The sequence below is a fragment of the Macaca thibetana genome, chromosome 7 (genome assembly GCF_024542745.1).
Source record: "Macaca thibetana thibetana isolate TM-01 chromosome 7, ASM2454274v1, whole genome shotgun sequence".
Lineage (NCBI taxonomy): Eukaryota > Metazoa > Chordata > Mammalia > Primates > Cercopithecidae > Macaca > Macaca thibetana.
This window is the reverse complement of record NC_065584.1, coordinates 162,040,555-162,061,559: the sequence shown is the minus strand read 5'-3', so window position 1 is coordinate 162,061,559 and position 21,005 is coordinate 162,040,555. Positions and strand designations below refer to the sequence as shown.

Below are 21,005 nucleotides of genomic sequence, written 5' to 3'. Positions count from 1 at the left end.
ACTTCTTCATTCATGGTGGAATTCCACTATGGTGGACAGTGCTGCTGCTGCTGTGTGGACTCTCTTTCAGATACTGCCATGTTTATGTTTAAAGCAGCCTCCAGATGCCATGAAGCTATACCATTTATGCATGCATACATGCTTGCATGCATTTATCCTGGCTCTGCCATTTACTAGCTATGTGACCTTGGGCAAATCTCAGTTTCTTCATCAGTAAAGTAGGGCAAATAATAGTATGTCTATTATAGAGTTTTGTGAGAATTATGAGGTGTTTGTTTTGTTTTGTTTTTTGAGATAGAGTCTCGCTCTGTTGCCTAGGCTGGAGTGCAGTGGCACAATCTCAGCTCACTGCAGCCTCCCACCTCCCAGGTTCAAGTGATTCTCCTGCCTCAGCTTCCTGAGTAGCTGGGACTATAGGCGCGCACCACCATGGCTGGCTAATTTTTGTATTTTTAGTATGGACAGAGTTTCACCATGTTGGCCAGGCTGGTCTCAAACTCCTGACCTCAGGTGATCTGCCTGCCTTGGCCTCCCAAAGTGTAGTGTTGTGGTTACAGGTATGAGCCACCACACCTGGCTGAATTATGAGTTTTTATGGGTAAAGGACCTGGTACTTAGTAGTAAATGCTAACTAGAATTATTCTTACTCAGCAAGCATTTATTTAGTATCTAATGTATTCCAAACAATTCAAGAGATATAGAGATGAGAAGCACTTAGCCCTGCCTTCTGGGGACTTACATAATTACAAAACAATGTGGTATAATCGAGTTAGGCAAAACTTCATCACAGAGGTAAAATTTAAACTGCATCTTGAAGGATAAATAGGGTTTCACCAAATGGAACAGCGTTAGAGGAAATACATTCCAAGCAGAAGAAAAAGCTTATGAATAAAATAAAACTATAAAGTACTATGGAGTCTTGGCTGTTATTAGATAATATTTTAACCTCTTCTCTGATGTTTACCTTCTTAAGTAGGGGTCTAAAGTGGATTCAGGGAACATTTTGGAACTTCTAATCTTAAAACTAGATATTACCAAGTTTATAATAATTATTAGTAGTAGTTAACTGAATCATGAAAGAGTTTGAATTTAAAAATGAGTTGAAACTGAGAGGTGCTGCTTTGCAGCGGTGCATTTGTTGTTACATGATTCTTATTCTGAGATGACTACCATGTGACAGGCGCAGTGAATTGTTAGAAAAACTGTTGTGGTTAGAACAATTGGAACTGAATGGGCTTCTGGAGATTTCGTTAAGTTTCCAAAATTAAGCAGATTTTACTTTGGTTTCTTTTTTAGATAGGAGAACCTCATGTTCTTGTGATAGCAAGGAACAATAATTTTTTTTTTTTCGGTCAGATCTCAAGAAAGTCTCTTTTACTCATGGAATTTCCATTTGTGTACCAAATTTAAGCTGTGTTTTATCTTCTGCAAAACTTCTTCCTGCAGCTTTGCTTTCACTTCCTCTCCCCACCCTTTTAGTCATATACTGAAGGGTTTGGCAGCTGGTTGAGGTGTCAGGTCAGCATTTTTCACTGTGGAAGAAGGAAAGGTTGGGAACAGTGACGTGAGTATGGTTGTCACATTTTCCTTTCCTTTTTTTTAAGTGACCCACATGTTCTATAACAAAAGCCTAGTGAGAACCTTGACTTGTAAATTGTCCCCTACCATCCCGGAGATGGACTAATATGTGGGATGACATACAGGCAATAGATCCTCACTGAGAGTGTCCTTAAAAGCCCACATACAGCAGTGAGGATTCTTGACTCTGCCTCCATGGCAATGTGACAGATTTTATGGAGAGAGATGATGGCCTTCAGGAGTCACAGAATTGGAGAAGGAGCTTAGCAGTTCATTCTCCGTCCTTCTTTATTATTAACAGATGCTTCTTGGGTGCCTTTAGGAAATGCTGTATGTATGGTGTTTAATCTCCCACCTACATACTTGCCTTTTCTTCACTAACAGAAATTGAATCCAGCTTGAGGAGCTCCAGCTCTTTCTGCTGGCCAGTTTATTTCAAGACTGAAATCCATTGTGGATTTGTTTGTTGTTTTTTGTATTTTTGTGGGGTTTTTTTTGTTTGTTTGTTTTGGTATCAAATCTGCCTGAAACTGCTGGACTAGAAGCAAACTAATTATTGTCATTGTATGGCAGTACAGAGAATAAAAAACAGTAATAGGTTCTTAAAAAGCTGTCATGACTTGAAGTGAAATAGGCCACTCTTGAATAGCTTCATCTATAGCCTGAAGAGCTTTGGTCCGAAAACTGTCAAATATGAAATAGGATTTTAGATCATGGAATCCTGGCTATCTCCTAGGGGCAGCTTCAGCCATTAAACTCTCCCATAGACTATTTCATCTAGAAGATTTGCTTTGAGATTATGAGGAATGTGGAGGTAAATGAGCTTTTCTTATCAAACATTCCATTTGGGTGCTCTGTATCAGACCTGTTCTGGCAAATAAATAGAAGACACCAGGATAGACTGTTTTATTTCCTTGTGTAAGTGCCTCAGGAGACACATTTCTTATTTCTCAAGCATAACTTTGGAGACTGGAGTTTCCCGTTTGGGGAGTGTTGGTGTTGAGCAGGGAAAGCTGCTAGTTATTGATTGCCATTGAAGTCATTTCACAAAGGCTGTAAAACCCAAGGATTTCTCTTTGGACAGACCTGCATCTGGTACAGCTTCCCCCTCTATGAAACTGTTGTAGGTTAAAATAGTTTTGACAGTGTCTTTAAGTGCACCTCTTTGTCTCCAAACACAGTTAGTGTTTAAAATGAAGCCCTCGTAGTTAAGGTTTTGTGGCTTAGACAGCAGCTCCATCTGGTGCTTGCTAAAGGTGTTTGCTTGGTTCATGTCTCAGTTTTATACCAGATGAATACAGATGGACACAAACTTGTAAACTAATGTCATATGAAAGATGGGTTTCTAGTGCACACAACACTAACATAATCAAATGGTCTTCCTGGTGAGTCTCATTTGGCTATTCTGTTGATAAGTGATAGCTGCTAATCAACTTAGCCATCTTTTGACTGAATTAACTCACTTTTGCTCAAAGTGGGGAATTATTTTTACTATTACCTGCTAGTCTTTGAAAAAGCAAATACATTGTAGAACTTACAAAGAGAAAACTTAATCCCACTCTTATTAGAGGTCTGTTTAACTTAGTTAACAAGATATTATGCCAAGATGCCTTTTTCTTTTTTGTATTCAGTGCTGCACAGTGCTAAGTATACAGGGAATTTTTTAATTTAAATTATTGGTGACTGACAGGAACTGCCCCAAACTGTTAATAGAAGTTATTTCTGAATAATAGGTTTACATATGGTTTCTGTTTTCTTTATGCTTTTCTGAGTTTCCACAGTGATATATACAACAAAAGAAAAAAATATCTACCAAAAAAGGTAAAAACAAAACATATTGTAGATAGTCGTAGCCTTGAGTCCCAGTTCTGGGTCTTTTTTATTTACTGTGCATCCTTAGGAAACTCACTTTCTCTTCTAGGCTTCAATTCCTTTTTCCATAAAACACAATTGAATTAGCAACCTGCACAGTTTTAACATTCTAAGTATTGTGATTCTTCCCTCTATCCTGTTTTTTCAGCCTCTCATCCTGGCCTGTATCTTTTCCCAATATTACCATTCAGCATTATCTAGGTCCTCCCATCTTAAAATAAGAAAATCCTTTCTGGACCCCCATCCTCCTAGCTCCTTCTTGCTTCTCCTTCCTGCCTACTCTTCTCCAAAAGTTATCTACGATTGCTCTGTTACCTCATTCTTCAACTTACTGCAGTCTGGTTTCCATCCCCACCTGAACCAAATAGTTCATGCTAAGGTCACTGATGAGCTCACATTGCCAAGTCCAGTGGGCATGTATGTAAGTCCTCATTTTCTGTTACCTCTCAGCAGCATTTGAAATAGTTATTGTCTTTCTCCTTCACGACATTTCCTCATCTGGCTTCTGTGTCATCACACCTTGGCTGTTAGTTTTCAGTTAGGGGAGAGGAATTAGCCCCTTCTCCCTGGTTCACCCACCAAGGCCACCTCCTTAGCTCACTATTTTCTTTTCAGCCTAAATATCTCTATACTAGTAATTCCTAAGCAGATGAGAACCACAGAATTCCCATCCATGTTTCAGGCTTCTAAATTCATATACTCTCTTGTATGCAGGGTGACAAAATATGGACTCATAATCTTCCCTTCAAAAGTTGCACCTCCTCCAATGTTGTCATCTCAGTAAATGGCTCCACAAATCATTTGAATACATAAACCCAAAACCTCAATACCTTTTACTCTTCAGAATCCAGTCATTCCTGCGTGTTTCTCTGCCTTCCCTGACACCACATCCTAGTCTAGATCCTCATCAGATCTTAGTTTGCCTATGTCAGTCCTTTAAGCCTCCTGTCCTGTTCTTCCCAAGTCCATTTTCTACATAGCAGCAGAGCTGTCTTTTTAAAGTCAGGTTTATTGAGGGTAAATTTACATGTAGTAAAATTCACCTTTTTTAAGTGTGTGGTTCTATGAGTTGTTTGTTTGTTTTTTGAGGCAGACTCTCAGACTGCGGTGCAGTGGCCCAATGCAACCTTGGCGCATTGCAACCTCCGCCACCCAGGTTCAAGCAATTCTCATACCTCAGCCTCCTGAGTAGCTAAGATTACAGGCGTACACCACCATGCGTGGCTAATTTTTGTATTTTTGGTAGAGACAGGATTTCACCATGTTGGCCAGGCTAGTCTCAAACTCCTGGCCTCAAGTGATTCACCCACCTCGGCCTCCCACAGTGCTGGGATTACAGGCATGAGCCACCGCGCCAGGCGGGTTCTGTGAGTTTTGACAAATGTATGCAGTTGTGTAACCACTGCCACCTAACATTTAGATTGTTTCCAGCTTTTGGCTGTAAACCTTTGTGTATTTGTTTTAGTGTAAACAAAAGTTTTTATTTATCTTGGGTAAATCTAGGAGTGGGATTGCTGGGCTCCAAGGTAAGTTTATGATTAACTCTATAAGAAACCGCAAAACTGTTTTTCAGAATACCTGAACCATTTACATTCCCACCAGCAATATATGAGAGTTTCAATTGCTTCACATCCTCGCTAGCATCAGATGTTTTTGTTTTAATTTTATTTTAACCATTCTAATAAACGTGTAGTGGTAGCACATTGTAGTTTTAATTTGCATTTCCATATGGCTAATTATGTTTACTAAAATATTGTAAATTTTATTTACTACAATATTGTAAATATTGTAAATTATATTTACAATATTTATATTGTTTGAATGTAATCCATGTATCTTTGGCCGGGCACAGTGTCTCATGCCTATAATCACAACACTTTGGGGAGGCCAAGGCAGGTGGGTCCCTTGAGCCCAGGAGTTTGAGACCACCCTGGACAACATAGAGAAACCCCATCTATACAAAAACATAGAAAAATTAGCCAGGCATAGTGGCATGCGCCCATAGTCCCAGCTACTCCAGAGGCTGAGGTGAGAGGCCTGATTGAGCCAGGGAGGTTGAGGCTGCAGTGAGCTGTGATCATACCACTGCACACCAGACCGGGTGACAGAGCGAGATCCTATCTCAAAAAAAAAAAAAAAATCAAAAATCGTATATATTTGGTTAAGTGTCTGCTCAGATCTTTTACCCGTTTTTTATTGGGTTTTTCTTTTCATTGAGTTTTGAAAGTTCTTTATATATTCCAGATACAAAGTCCTTTGTCAGATATGAATGTTTCACAGAATTTCTCCTACTCTGGGGCTTGTCTTCATTCTCTTATCATTATTTTTTTTTCTGCAAATTTTTTTGATAAAATGCAAAATATAATTAGGTACAATATTTTATAACAGAGGTTTGCTAGTGAGAAGAATAAAATTCCATTTTGGGAAAGATAACATTTTGCTGGATGGGGATTCAAAGTTAGTACTTCCTCTCATCAAAATTGATTACAAATGTTCATCTATTAATGCATATCTGTAATGAAATTTTAGGTATTTCATAATTTTATGTATTATCTTTGAAAAATGTCATTTCACACAGCTGAAGATGCACCAGTGAAAATCCTGCAATTTGTAGAGTGCCACAAAGCAGCAAAAGTGAAGCATACAGTCTATGTGTCACACATGTCATAGCTACTTATCTCTCCATTGTAGCACAGAAGCAGCCATAGGCAAATGAGTATGTAAACAAATGAGTGTGACCGGCGTTCCAATGGAGCTTTATTTGTGGGTACTGTATTTAGAATTTCATATAATTTTCAATTGTTGCAAAACATTATTCTCCATTTGATTTGTTTCCAACCATTTAAAAACATAAAAAGCATCCTTAACCTCGGGATATGAAAACAGGAATGAGCTACATTTGGCCTCTGGGCTATAATTTGCTTACCTTTCCCCCTTCTTCCTCCCTTCATCTATCAGTGTTTTGTAGTTTTGCTCATATAGATTCTAGATTTTACACATATTTTGTTGGACTTACATACCTAAGAATATCATGGGTTTTAGTCAGAGCTGTCTTTTTAAAATGCAAATTGGATTATGTTGTTTCCCCTATTCAAACCCTTCAGTGGCTTCCCACTGCTCTTAGGATAAACTCTGTAATCTTTAAAAGCCTAAAAGGCCTTGCATGATCTGGCCCCTGCTTTCCTTTTCAGCATTTTTTTTTTTTGAGACAAGGTCTTACTCTGTCACCCAGGCTGGAGTACTGTGGCACAATCTGCCCACTGCAACCTCTACCTCCCAGGCTCAAACAATCCTCCAGCCTCAGCTTCCTGAGTATCGGGGACTATAGGCGTGTGCTACCACACCCAACTAATTTTTATATTTTTTTTAGAGATGGGGTTTTATCATGTTAGCCAGGCTGGTCTTGAACTCCTAGGGTCAAGTGATCTTCCCACCTTGGCCTGCCTCCCCACATGCTGGGATTACAGGCGTGAGCCACCGCACCCAGCCCTGAGGCCTCATTTTCAATGCATTGAGTTTGAGGAGTCTGTGAAATGTCTAAAATGTACAAGGGTAGGTGGAAGAAGAGGAACCTATAGTGGCCTGGGAAGTGTTAGAGAAAATGGTGGATAACAGAAGGAGTGGTATCAAAGGCATTTCTGGGAGGGATGTAATGATTCATTTCACAGAATCATTACAACAGAGACATCAAGCTGAAGATTACGTATGGTTTGATAAGAGTACATAAAATTATGGTTAAAAAGCTCACTTTCCAATATGCTGATCAACTAAAGGAAAATTATGAAGTACCCAAATTAGTTTAGCTCTCAATCTTTTAATTTAAGGAAAAGTTTAGGAGTGGGGTCAGTTTTTTCAAGTCACTAATAATGGTAAGTCTCATAGTGCCTTTTTCATTCAGACTTTTTTCTTCTTTCTCCCCCTCCACAGATTGATCATTCTTAGAAGAGCTGCTGTAACACATAGGGGAAGTGAAAACTAACAGATGAAAGTTTTGTCATGCACTGAAAGAAAACATTGTCTGTGAAGTTCTGTTTTTAAAAATGTCTGCTTGTAACACCTTTACTGAACACGTTTGGAAACCTGGTGAATGCAAGAATTGCTTTAAACCTAAAAGTTTGCACCAGCTCCCCCCAGACCCTGAGAAGGCACCCATCACCCATGGCAATGTGAAAACTAACGCCAATCACAGTAATAACCACCGCATCAGGAACACCGGAAATTTCCGGCCTCCTGTGGCTAAAAAACCCACTATAGCTGTGAAGCCCACTATGATAGTGGCAGATGGGCAAAGTATATGTGGTGAGTTTGGCATCCAAGAACACTGTGAGAACAAACCTGTTATCATAGGGTGGAACCGAAACAGAGCTGCCTCGAGTCAGAAACCACTTAACAATAATAATGAAGATGACGAAGGAATTAGCCATGTTCCTAAGCCTTACGGCAATAATGATACTGCAAAGAAGATGTCAAATAACAATAATGGACTAACTGAAGTGTTAAAGGAGATAGCAGGCTTAGATACTGCCCCTCAGATAAGAGGAAATGAAACAAACTCCAGAGAAACATTCTTGGGAAGAATAAATGATTGCTATAAACGATCATTGGAAAGAAAGCTTCCACCAAGTTGCATGATAGGTGGGATAAAGGATACTCAGGGCAAGCGTGTTATTCTGAGTGGGAGCACGGAAGTGATTAGTAATGAAGGGGGCCGGTTCTGTTACCCAGAGTTTTCCAGTGGCGAGGAGAGTGAAGAGGATGCACTTTTCAGTAACATGGAGGAGGAGCACGAGAGTTGGGATGAGAGTGATGAAGAGCTGTTGGCCATGGAGATTCGCATGAGAGGGCAACCTCGCTTTGCCAACTTCAGAGCAAACACTTTGTCTCCTGTTCGATTCTTTGTGGACAAAAAATGGAATACCATCCCCCTGCGCAACAAGTCTCTGCAGAGAATCTGTGCTGTGGACTATGATGACAGCTATGATGAAATCCTAAATGGTTATGAGGAAAATTCGGTGGTCTCTTATGGACAAGGAAGCATTCAGAGCATGGTGTCATCTGACTCCACATCACCAGATTCTTCTTTAACAGAAGAATCACGTTCTGAGACAGCCAGTAGTTTATCCCAGAAGATTTGTAATGGGGGAATATCTCCTGGTAACCCAGGAGATTCTAAGGACATGAAGGAAATTGAGCCCAATTATGAAAGTCCCTCTAGTAATAATCAGGATAAAGATTCATCACAAGCTTCCAAAAGCTCAATAAAAGTTCCAGAGACCCACAAAGCAGTCCTTGCTCTCCGATTAGAAGAGAAGGATGGCAAGATTGCTGTACAAACTGAGAAGGAAGAAAGTAAAGCCTCTACAGATGTTGCTGGGCAAGCAGTAACCATAAACCTTGTCCCCACAGAAGAGCAAGCAAAACCCTACCGAGTTGTGAATCTGGAACAGCCATTGTGCAAGCCATATACTGTCGTGGATGTGTCAGCAGCCATGGCCAGTGAGCACCTCGAGGGCCCTGTTAACAGCCCCAAGACAAAAAGCTCATCTACTCCAAACTCTCCAGTTACGTCATCTTCATTGACACCAGGACAAATAAGTGCCCATTTCCAAAAATCCAGTGCAATTCGATACCAGGAAGTATGGACTTCTAGCACCAGTCCACGACAAAAGATACCTAAAGTGGAACTAATTACTAGTGGAACTGGACCAAATGTTCCTCCAAGGAAAAACTGTCACAAATCAGCACCTACATCACCCACAGCTACAAACGTTTCCTCTAAAACCATCCCTGTTAAGTCACCTAATTTGTCTGAAATAAAATTCAATAGTTATAACAATGCTGGTATGCCACCTTTTCCAATTATCATTCATGATGAGCCAACTTATGCTCGGAGTTCCAAAAATGCTATCAAAGTTCCCATTGTTATCAATCCAAATGCATATGACAATCTAGCTATCTACAAAAGTTTTCTGGGAACAAGTGGAGAACTCTCAGTGAAGGAAAAAACCACAAGTGTAATAAGCCATACTTATGAAGAAATAGAAACTGAAAGCGAAGTGCCTGATAACACCACTAGCAAAACCACTGACTGTCTTCAAACTAAAGGGTTTTCAAACAGCACAGAGCGTAAAAGGGGCTCAGTGGCTCAGAAGGTTCAAGAGTTTAACAACTGTCTCAACAGAGGTCAGTCTTCGCCACAGAGGAGCTATAGTTCCAGTCACAGCTCCCCAGCAAAGATCCAGAGAACCACTCAAGAGCCTGTGGCCAAAACAGAAGGCACTCAGGAGTCTCAGATGGTGGGCAGCAGCAGCACCAGAGAGAAAGCAAGCACAGTGCTTTCGCAGATCGTGGCTTCAATCCAACCCCCACAGTCTCCTCCAGAAACACCTCAATCTGGCCCTAAAGCTTGCAGTGTGGAAGAGCTTTATGCCATTCCTCCAGATGCTGATGTTGCTAAGAGTACACCTAAGAGTACGCCAGTCCGGCCGAAATCTCTCTTTACATCTCAGCCTAGTGGTGAGGCTGAAGCGCCTCAGACCACAGACAGTCTTACCACCAAAGTACAGAAAGACCCATCCATAAAGCCAGTCACCCCTTCTCCCTCCAAATTAGTGACTAGCCCCCAGAGTGAGCCACCACCTCCCTTTCCCCCACCACGCTCTACTTCCTCTCCTTACCATGCAAGTAACCTTTTGCAGAGGCATTTCACCAACTGGACCAAGCCAACCAGCCCTACCAGGTCAACAGAAGCTGAATCAGTTTTGCACTCTGAAGGCAGCAGGCGGGCAGCTGATGCAAAGCCTAAGCGCTGGATATCATTTAAAAGCTTCTTCCGCCGTCGGAAAACAGATGAGGAGGATGACAAAGAGAAAGAGCGAGAGAAAGGGAAACTGGTGGGCCTGGATGGCACCGTCATTCACATGCTGCCTCCTCCTCCAGTTCAGCGCCATCACTGGTTCACAGAGGCAAAAGGAGAGTCCAGTGAGAAACCAGCCATTGTCTTCATGTACAGGTGTGACCCTGCTCAAGGCCAGCTCAGTGTGGATCAGAGCAAGGCTGGGGCAGACCAGGCAGCAGTCATGGAGAAGGGTAGAGCAGAGAATGCATTACTACAGGACTCAGAGAAGAAGAAGAGGGGTCATTCTTCTCCATCACAGATTCCTAAAAAGATTCTCAGGTATGTAAAATAGACTGGCAGAATATGGGAATTTTTTAACACATTCTCAGGTGCTAAGTTTTTTATATCTTTTAAGATTGCATAAGAGCCATTTCTGTTTGTAAGTAGCACTCTGTGGCCATCATCTATCTTTATAACTGCATTCCAAGATTAGAATAGTATTAAAGTGAGCTTATTGTACTGAACAAGGTTTATAGTCCTGGATCTTTGGCTTAAATAGCCTACTGCATTGTGGTGAATGCAGAGGAACTTTAACATAGAAAAGCAAATCCGTAACACCTTAATAGCGATAAAATGTTGTTTTGAAATGTGATGGTAGTGTGAGGAAGAAACAGGATCAAATGAATAAATGGTAATACTATTCTTTCCCTCACTGTAAATGAAATAAAACTCTTCCAGCAATTCTTTTTGTTTTTTATGAAGGTGTTATCTCTATATGCATTACTTATTTTAAGGGAATGTTTGTTTTTTTATTGCTGTCTCTTTCTGTCCTTCCAAATGTTGTGGAAAAAAATGGAGGGTGGTAAGCAAGCAATTTATAGTTATTTAGCATGTGGGTGAAATAGGAGAAGTTGAGTATTGAGACTGAGACCCAGTACTATAATCCTTGGTTCAGCTAGACAGATTGCATACCCAAATCAGTTCTCTAGGCATTCATTTTCTTTAACACCTTAGTAGCTATTTATTGATCACCTGTTCTGTGTAAGGTATATATTAATATTTATCTCAAATCCTTATAAATTTGCTATATTCTTCAGATAAGGAAACTGAAAACCTGGGAAGTTAACAATTGAACAGAGTCACAAAGCTAGTACTTGTCAGAGCTGGAATTCAAACCTCAATCTGTCTCATTCTAAAGCATGTATCCTCCTTATAATGTTGCATTCTTAACAAACACAAGATCGGTCAAAATTGTTATATTCTCACTTGTAATCATTCACATAAACACATATGTTTTTGGAAGCCTAAGTTTTTCTTTCTTATTTATATTGTAAACAAAATGAATTAACTGCCAATAAAAACAAGGAACTTTTATCCCAAGTTTGTGACAAATAGGATGATTTCCCTATACTTCCTGTCCTTTTTATTCTTAAACAAGGATATGCCCTGAGTACTCCATTCATCTGATTCTGAGTCCTTCTCCCTCCTGACTTAAAGTAAACCTCTACCTGGCCTGGCCTTCTTTCCGACAAAACATCGCAAATTCTGATGGATGGGGCAGATTTACCCGTTTTTCTTTAGAAAAGTATAATAAAAAATGAAGTGAACACTTAATGCTTTTACTTTTCCTAGCAAAATGCTAGGAAGTTTTATATACATTCTTTACTAAAATGAGCTTTTCACATACCTCCAAATTGTTGTCAAAATGCTAACAAGTCCCTGTTTTCCTTCAATCCGTGTAGTAACAAAGCAACTAGGATGATAGTCCTAGAAAAAGTAGTCTTGTCATTGGTAGTTGAATGTTATATTCCAAGGTAAGGTATTCAATGACAGAATGTACTCCAGTAGTAATAAAATACATGTATTTCAGGGTCAGGTGTGGTGGCTCACACCTGTAATCCCAGCACTTTGAGAGGCCAAGGCGGGCGATCACCTGAGATCAGGAGCTGGAGACCAGCCTTGCCAACATGGTGAAACCCATGTCTACTAAAAATACAAAATTAGCTGGGTGTGGTGGCAGGCGCCTGTAATCCTAGCTACTTGGGAGGCTGAGGCAAGAGAATCACTTGAACCGGGAGGTGAAGGTTGCAGTGAGCTAAGATCACACCATTGCACTCCAGCCTGGGCGAAAAGAGTGAAACTCCATCTCAAAAAAAAAAGCACCATGTATTTCAGGTGACTGTTTTATTTAGAAAAGGGGCAGTTTAAACAGCAAATGGTTGGAGTTATATAGGAGGGAATGGTAGTCAGTTCTTACATGGCGTCATTCCTGATTAATTATCACTGTAGGTATTTATCCACATCTTAGAAGGCACAGTCAAGAAATGATCTGGCTTCTTTCTGTGGAATGAGACTCTCTCCTTTGGCTGCATGCCATGGTATACAGTTTTGAGGGCAGCCCAGGCCCTGAGCTTGGCAGACCCCTTACTATACAGCTTTTATTTCACAATTAGGTGATACAAACACCAGTCAGGTCTTCCAAAATTTATCCATTTTTTCTAGTTAACATCCATGAATCCAAATAACACAGTTCATTTGCCCATTGGTTCTTAAATTTAACCATGTTCCACAATCATCTAGAGGGCTGTTAAGACACAGATTGCCGAGCCCCACCCCTAGAGTTTTTGATTCAGTGGGTCTGGGGTGGGTCCTGATAATTTGCACATCTAGTAAGTTCCTGGGTGATGCTGATGCTGCTGGCCCTTGGGTCACTCTTCGAACTGCTGGTCTCACCACCATTCTAAAGATACATGCTATAGTCTGAGTAAAGCAGTGATTGAGATATTAAGCTTTTCTTTAAGGCACATTGGAATTTTCACATTTCATAATGTCCCAGACTAAGTAGAAAAAGAGGTATTCGACAGCTTTTTTTTACTTTTTGAAAAGTTTAAAACATGAATATTCATATTGAAAAATATATACCATTTGCTTTTTCAATATTGCCTCATTTACTTGAATACACCATTGGTATTTACTTGGAGCAACTTTGATAAGGAAAACATTACCATCAAATGTCAACATTTGTGTTTCAGGCTTGATGGCAGTGTGATCATTAAATTACCATCCCACGGCTGGGAGCACACTGCTGAAAGAAATGAAAATACAGTTTTTCCATAAGTAAATGAATATTTCAAGTGTAAACTGTATCTAAGGAATGAAGAATGAAAAATGAAAAAATACTGTACTAAAGGCCAGACCTCAGGCTCTGAAAGATGAGGAACTTTATAGACCCTTTCATTATGGGATTAGATTGTTACTACGTCCATTTATTTAACTGTTTAGGAAATATAAATTGAGTGCCTTAACTGTTCCATGTATTTGCCATGAGGCCCTGGAACAAATAGGGGGAAACATTATCCTGAAATAATGGGCTTGGTTTGGACTTCAACTGTCTGTCTGATCCTTCAGTGTATAAGGTTATAAAGATATCTATCACATAGAAGTAAGTTAAACATTTTATTAGAAAACATATAAAAAGCTTATCCCAGGGTCTGGCACACATTGAGTGCTTAAAAATGTTAGTAGGCCCTCTACCCTCAATGGATAAATGCTAAAACAACATGCAGAGTGATTAAATCAGTTTAGTGCAGACTTCTCAGGAATAAAATCCAAAGCAGATCTTTAAAGACAAATAGGATTTTGCCAGCTGGTTGGGAAAGACATTGTAGGCCAAAGGAACAATATATGCAAAGTCACAAAGGTGAGGTTGGTGGCAAACAGAAGCAGGACATGTGGCTAGAAAAGGATAATGAATAATCCAGTGTATCTAAAACATTCAAACTCAGAAGGAAAGAATAGAGTGATGGTAACCAGAGGCTTTGGGGTGAGGTGGGGTTGATGAGGAAAGGAGAGATGTTTGCCAAGGGTACAAAGTTCCAGTTAGACAGGAAGAGTAAGTTTTAAAGATCTGTTGTACAAAATGGTGACCATAGTTAATAATGACATATTACATATTTCAAAATTGCTAAAAAAGTAGATTTTAAATGTTCTCACCACAAAAAAAAGATAAATAGATAAGGTCATAGATTTGCTAGTAACTTTATTAAATAATCTTTCTACAGTATATACATATATCAGAACATCACATTGTACCCCATAAATATATACAATTATTATTTGTTAATTTAAATTTTTTTAATTAAAATTTAAAAATAGTCCATTTGTTCTTAAAGTATGATCTGTGTAAGGTCAAATAGTGATCATGCCATCATTACTAGTTTTATAATAATACAAAGACGCTTGTCTTTTTCTATGTGTTGACATTTGCACTGATGGTGCTTAAACAATAGTGGTTAAAACTACTTGCATCTTAGCATAAATCAAAGCCATGGCACCATATTGTACTAGAAGGGTTTGTTGTCGTCGTTGTTGTTGTTTTCAAGTGAGTTTCACTTAATATCCTTGGTGGGCCAGACACAGTGGCTCATGCCTGTAATCCCAGCACTTTGGGAGGCCAAGGTGGGAGGATCACCTAAGCTCAGGAGACCAGTCTGGATAACATAGTGAGAGACCTTGTCTCTACTAAAAATTTTAAAAATTAGCTGGGCATAGTGGTGTGTGCCTGTGATCCCAGGTACTCAGGAGGCTGAGATGGGAGGATCGCTTGAGCCCAGGAGGTCAAGAACTGCAGTGAACCATAATCACGCCACTGCACTCCAACCTGGGTGACAGGGTGAGACTCTGTAAGAATGCCCTTGGTGATGTAGTAAATTAAATCTGAACCCTGGAGTACCTGTCTTCCTAAAAATTCTGCGTCATTAAATGGGAAGTACACATAGAATACTTCTGCTGTGTAACAAAGTATGATGGTTTTCTCAAACAAAAGTACTTGTGAAATAGTTTGAGTTGTGAAGCTGAACTAGCCCCATTTTTCATGGACTACCTTGAAAGAACAACTGACAGACAAACTGTAGTTATTCAAATCTGAGAGTGTTTGGCAGATATTTTCTCAAGAATGAACATAACAAACCTATTACTTCAAGGAAAACAAGTAACTGTATTTGTTGTCAGTGATATAAAATCCAAGTTTTCAAGCAGAAATTAGAATTTTTAAAAACTTATGTCTGCCACCATGACCTCAACAGCTTTCTAATACTTAAACATTCTTCTGATGAGATTGGTGGTTGAATTTGCAAACTTTTAAAAGTATTATATAATGAAATATGTCAACATTTAGAGGATCTGCATTAACTCAGTAAACCAATAATTTCCAAATAACCCAATCCATCATATTACAAAATTATACATGAGTAAAATCCATTCAAACTGCAAGATAGATCAATGGCTTTTAATGCAACTGAGTACAGAAAGTTTATTGATACGGTTTCAGATTTCACATTGCAACTAACCTTTAAGAAACTACCACTTATCAAATTCTGGTATGGTACCAAAGAATGTCTACAGTTATCTAAAAAGCTATTAAAATACTCCTCCTTTTTCTGCTTATGAATCTGGGTGAGACCAGATATTTTTCATATACTTTAATCAAAGCAACATATCACAGCAGATTGAATGCAGAAGCAAATAAGGGAATTCAGTTGTCCTCTGTTAAGCCAGATATTGAAAAGATTTGAGAAAATATTATTTAGGTTAATATGTACTGGGTTTATTTTCTTATTTTTAAATTTTTATTTAATACTTAAATTATACCTAATGCACATAATTATGGTGTACATAGTGATGCTACAATGCATATAATGTAAAGTCAGCAGATCAGGGTAATTAGCATATCCATGACTGTTCACTATAGTCATCCTACAGTGCCATAGAACACTAGAACTTATTTCTCCCATATAGCTGTAATTTTGTGTCCTTTGACAAATCTCTGCCTATCCTTTTCTTCCCCCATCTTTCCAGCCTCTCATATTCTCTCTTCTACTTTTTACTGCTATGAGATCTACTTTTTTTTAAGCTTCCACATATGAGTGAGAACATGTGGTGTTTAACTTTTGTTCCTGGCACTATTTCACCTAGCATAATGTCCTCCAGTTCCATCCGTGTTGCCACAAAAAAAGTTTTTAAAAAAAAAATGAATTAATTATTTTCAAATGTTCTCAGTTCCAATTTCTCATATAAACGTCAATTGATATAACCTGTACAAATAAGAGTCCATGTGATTCTCAGTTTTTAAGAGTGCAAAGCAATCCTGAGACCAAAAAGTTTGAGAAGTGCTGAGACAGGCTGTAAATGACATGTTGAAATGTTTGGCTTTTATCTTGTAGATTTTGTAGAGGAAACAGTTTTTAAGCAGGAAAGTAGCATGATTTTTTAAATAAAATATTTTCTGGCAGTAATATTGAAAATAGACTAGAAGATGGGATACTAGTGGGTCAAATTTTAGTTCAAGAATGTATACCCAGACATCATTTCTATGTGGCTAGTTTGGATTAAGAGAAACTAATTTGGTGGTTAATCTGGTCTGTGACCAGTTAGGAATTTCCCAGCTATCGTTTTTAAAATGATACCTACCTACCATCTCTGCAAGTCTTTGGTTCCCCATCACATTGGGGAATAATACTGCATAGTGGGAAGAATGCCAGCACTGGAGTCAAAGATTTGAATTCTGACTTACCCCTGAGTAGTTGTAACTTTTGACATAATCTCTCTGAGCTAAAGTTTCCCTACCTATACAATAAGAATAATAATACCTACCTTATAGACGTATTTTGAGTGCTAAATATATAGTATCTGTAAAACATCAGCATATATCTAGCAATAGGAGTTGACCTCATTACAAAACTATGTCTAGGGAACCAGAATTTAATATCATCCTTGCTTAATATCTTGCCCCCTGAAATCTATTCTGAGAACAGCCGCCTACTCTTTCTTAAATGTAAATCTAGTTATATCCCCCAACTCCCCACACTGAAGAAGATCCTACATATGTGGCATCTGCCTACCTTTTAATCTTAACGTTTTGGGCTTAATCTTATCCTCTTATTCATGAACCTCTAGTTATTCTGGCTTCCTTTTCTTCTAAGTGCCTTGTTTATAATATTGACTTTGCAGTCAGTTCTACTGGATTACCTTTTAATTGGGACTATCTTAAAATTGGTCCTCTCTTTTTTTTTTCATTTTATTTTAAAATTTTTATGATTGAAAATTTTAAACATGTACAAAAGTAGATAGACTAGTATAGTAAACCACCATTTACTATAAAACCACACTTCAACAGTTACCAATTTATAACCAATCTTGTTCCGTCTCTGCCCCTATTCACTTCCCCCTATTATCTTGAAGCAACTCTTTTTTTTCCATTATAATCAGATACCAAAAAGGGGTTCTTTAAACCCTAGTAGCTAACCCCTGGCTAAACATCATCATGTATCAAAAATTTTTTAACTATAAATATTCGGATGACCCTACTATCTTCATCCGTGATCTCTTCCCCCAAGAATCATGTGCAATTTTCCACTTGATATCTCCACTTCAAATGAAACATATCCAAAACAGAACTCTTAATTTTCCCCTACAAATCTGTTCCATCACAACTCTTCCCTTCTTGGTAAATGGCCCTCCATTCATTCAGTTGCTCAAGCCAGAAAACTAGGGGTCATCTTTGATTCTTCTGTTGCCTTTACCCCCGACATCCAAAATGTTGGATGATTCAACCTCCAAAATATATTCCAAATTATCTACTTCTCTCCAATCTCTGCTTCTACTACCCTGGTCCAAACTACCATCATCTCTAACCTGTTTACTAATGTATTTGCTGATTGAGCTCTCTGCCTAATCTCTTGCCTCTGGTAACCTAATCTCTTTAGAATGGCCAAGTACCCTCTTCATTTTACTTCTACCTTCTGGGTTCAATTTCCTTCTTGACAAATACCATTTTTAGTGGTTCTTTCAATAAGCTGTGGTGGTAAACACTTGGTTAGTGACTAAAATCATGGTTATTTTAGTGTTATTTAACCAATAACACTTGGTTATTGATTAAAACTATGGCCAATGGGCCATAGTTACTTGCATGTTAATTTAGTTTTCAGGCATAAATTCTGTGTCCAAATTATGTTCCTGAATGTTAGAATACCTCCAAACACAATTTGCCCAGTTTAGACATTTAGTCTCACTCTTACGTAAATAATTGTTTTCATACTTGGTTGACAAGATCTATTGCCAATCACATACATGTGCTTAAATTTTCAGTTCACCCAGGCATGGTAGTGTGCATCTGTAGTTCCAGCTACTTGGAGGCCAAGGCAGGAGGATCACTTGAGCCCAGAAGTTGAAGTTCAGCCTGGGCAACACAGCAAGGCCGCCTTCTCACCATCTCTAAAATATAAATTAAAATGTAATTCAAACAGTTTTTTTCTAATGAGAAAAATCTAATCTAGACATTAAGAAAATAAAAGTAACACTCCAGCTAAAGTTAAGGATATCATTTGCTGCCTGAATGGCCTTTAGCTAACCTTTCTAAATCTACCACCCCTGAATTTCATGCTCCTAATTAGCAAAGACCCCAGGCATGTACATCTGGGATACTATGTAAGTCATTTCTTTAGGACTTCCATAATCATCTCAGGAATCCAACTATGTCTAGCACAGCTGGGATTCTGTCCAAACCCCAGCTTCTGGTTTGGACAGACAGACTGGATTTGACATACCTTTGCACACTTAGGAACACTATTTATCTGTATCAACCTTTCTTTACCCTTCCAAGTCCTTTTGGATCTTCTCAAAGACCTTACATAACTAAACTGTATTCCTCAATAATCCAGGAGTTGGCAAACTACGGCCAATGGGCCAAATCCAACTTGTTACCTGTTTCTGTAAAAGAAGTTATACTGGAAAATAGCCACACTCATCTTTTACATGTTGTCTATGGCTGTTTTCAAGCTACAATGTATGGTATGTATGGTACATACAAGCTACACCATATGTACCCTAGGGTTAAGTAATTGCAGTAGAGACCATATGGCCCACAAAGCCTAAAATACTTACCGTGTGGCCTTTTACAGAAGTTCACTTACCCCTGGACTAAGCCATGATACCAGATTTGTCTGTGGTTGTCAGGCATGCTAGTGACATACAGCCATTCCAGCCAAATACTGGAAAGGATTGGTACTCTCTATAGTAACCAACATAGGCCTATTAATATATATGTGTGTGTGTGTGTGTGTGCACATTCGTGCATATGTGCGTGTACATATGGTATGGAAAATGAAAATCCCAACACTTCTTAGACTGTGGTAAAATGTCATGTCCTTCTCTCTGGAAAATTCAGTTAGAAGCTTCAGTTGTTTCAATGCTTATGCTCCAGTTATATCTTAATTTGCGTTACCTCTCCCTTAAGTTCATGTCCTTTGTAGAGGCATGGATGAAGCTGGAAACCATCATTCTCAGCAAACTATTGCAAGGACAGAAAATCAAACACCGCATGTTCTCACTCATAGGTGGGAATTGAACAATGAGAACAGTTGGACACAGGGCAGGGAACATAACCCACTGGGGCCTGTCATGGGGTGAGGAATGGGGGAGGGATAGCATTAGGAGAAATACCTAATGTAAATGATGAGTTAATGGGTGCAGCAAACCTACATGGCACATGTATACATATGTAACAAACCTGCACATTGTGCACATGTACCCTAGAACTTAAAGTATAATAAAAAAGAAAAAGAAAACAAATGTTGCATTACCTCTCCTTTTTACTAAGAGAATCCTATCGAAGTTTTTTCATGCTTAGGATGAAACTGGTCTCAAGATCAAACTTCTACTTCTCATAAAGAAAAATAATTGAAAACAGAAGCTGAAAATAGCTGCTTTCTCTCCTGATCACATGTTATTTTGCTGTAAAGAAACTTCTGGACCATCAGCATTTATAAAAATCACATCTACATTTGCTGATACATTTTTCCTAAAGTTAAGACGAGTTCATGAAGTCCTCACTGTTACATTTTTAAATAATCATGTTTTAGAGAAAGCCGATAAATATCTTTATCGTAATCATGGAATGATACAGTGTGGTTATGTTTGTATGTACCAGAATGGGGTAGTCTTCAGACAGCTTTGTTTCTTTTCCTTTTGGGAGGTAATATAATCCCAGAGAAGTAAACTGACTAAGAATAAACCTCAGAGGGTTAGGAATGGTCCCAAATTATTATTCCCTCCCTGCTTTTTCATAGTTCATTATGAATTTCTCATCTGTGACTATTTATTTTATTTCCCCTTTCCTGCTTATATCACTTCTGAAGAATGATGCTCCTTTGCTTAAAATTTTTCTCCTCACTTTTCACACCTTGCTGCTTGTATACTTATTCTTCTATTCTTTCTGGAGGAGGAAGGCAGTGAAAAATAGTTTCTCAGTATGTGTTCCTGGGATCAACTGCATCACCTGGAGTATATAAATGCAGATTCCTGGGCCATGCCCCAAAGCTGTTAAATTAATCCCTAAAGACGGGAGCTGAGAATCTGCAATTTTAACAAGCTCCCCAGGTAATTCTTAGGTACATGAAAGTTTGATAGCCATTGGCATAATATTTTAGAACATAGACTTTGAAGGCACCCAGACGTGGGTTTGAATCCTGCTTTTATCACATATTAGTGTCATCTTGGACAAGTTACTTGAGCTCTGCTTACCAGTTTTCTCATCTAGAAACTGAGAAGCAAATAATGTAACTGCTTAAAGGACAAACACTAGAACTAAGCTACAGGGTTTGAATCTCAGCTCCACCAGTTACTAGCTGTGTTACCTGAAGCAAGTAACTTAATCTCTCTG

General features: G+C 38.8%; 1 protein-coding gene across 23 annotated transcripts in view; it reads left to right on the top strand.

Moving 5' to 3' along the window:
- The window catches only part of PEAK1 (pseudopodium enriched atypical kinase 1), a 303,571-nt gene that overhangs the window by 230,365 nt on the left and 52,201 nt on the right, over positions 1-21,005 (top strand). For all 23 annotated transcript variants that reach the window (XM_050799933.1, XM_050799946.1, XM_050799923.1 and 20 more), the window contains one exon: positions 7,378-10,627. In XM_050799933.1, the coding sequence (XP_050655890.1) occupies positions 7,491-10,627 (3,137 nt within the window). In that variant the 5' untranslated portion in view covers positions 7,378-7,490. The remainder of the gene's footprint in view (positions 1-7,377; positions 10,628-21,005) is intronic.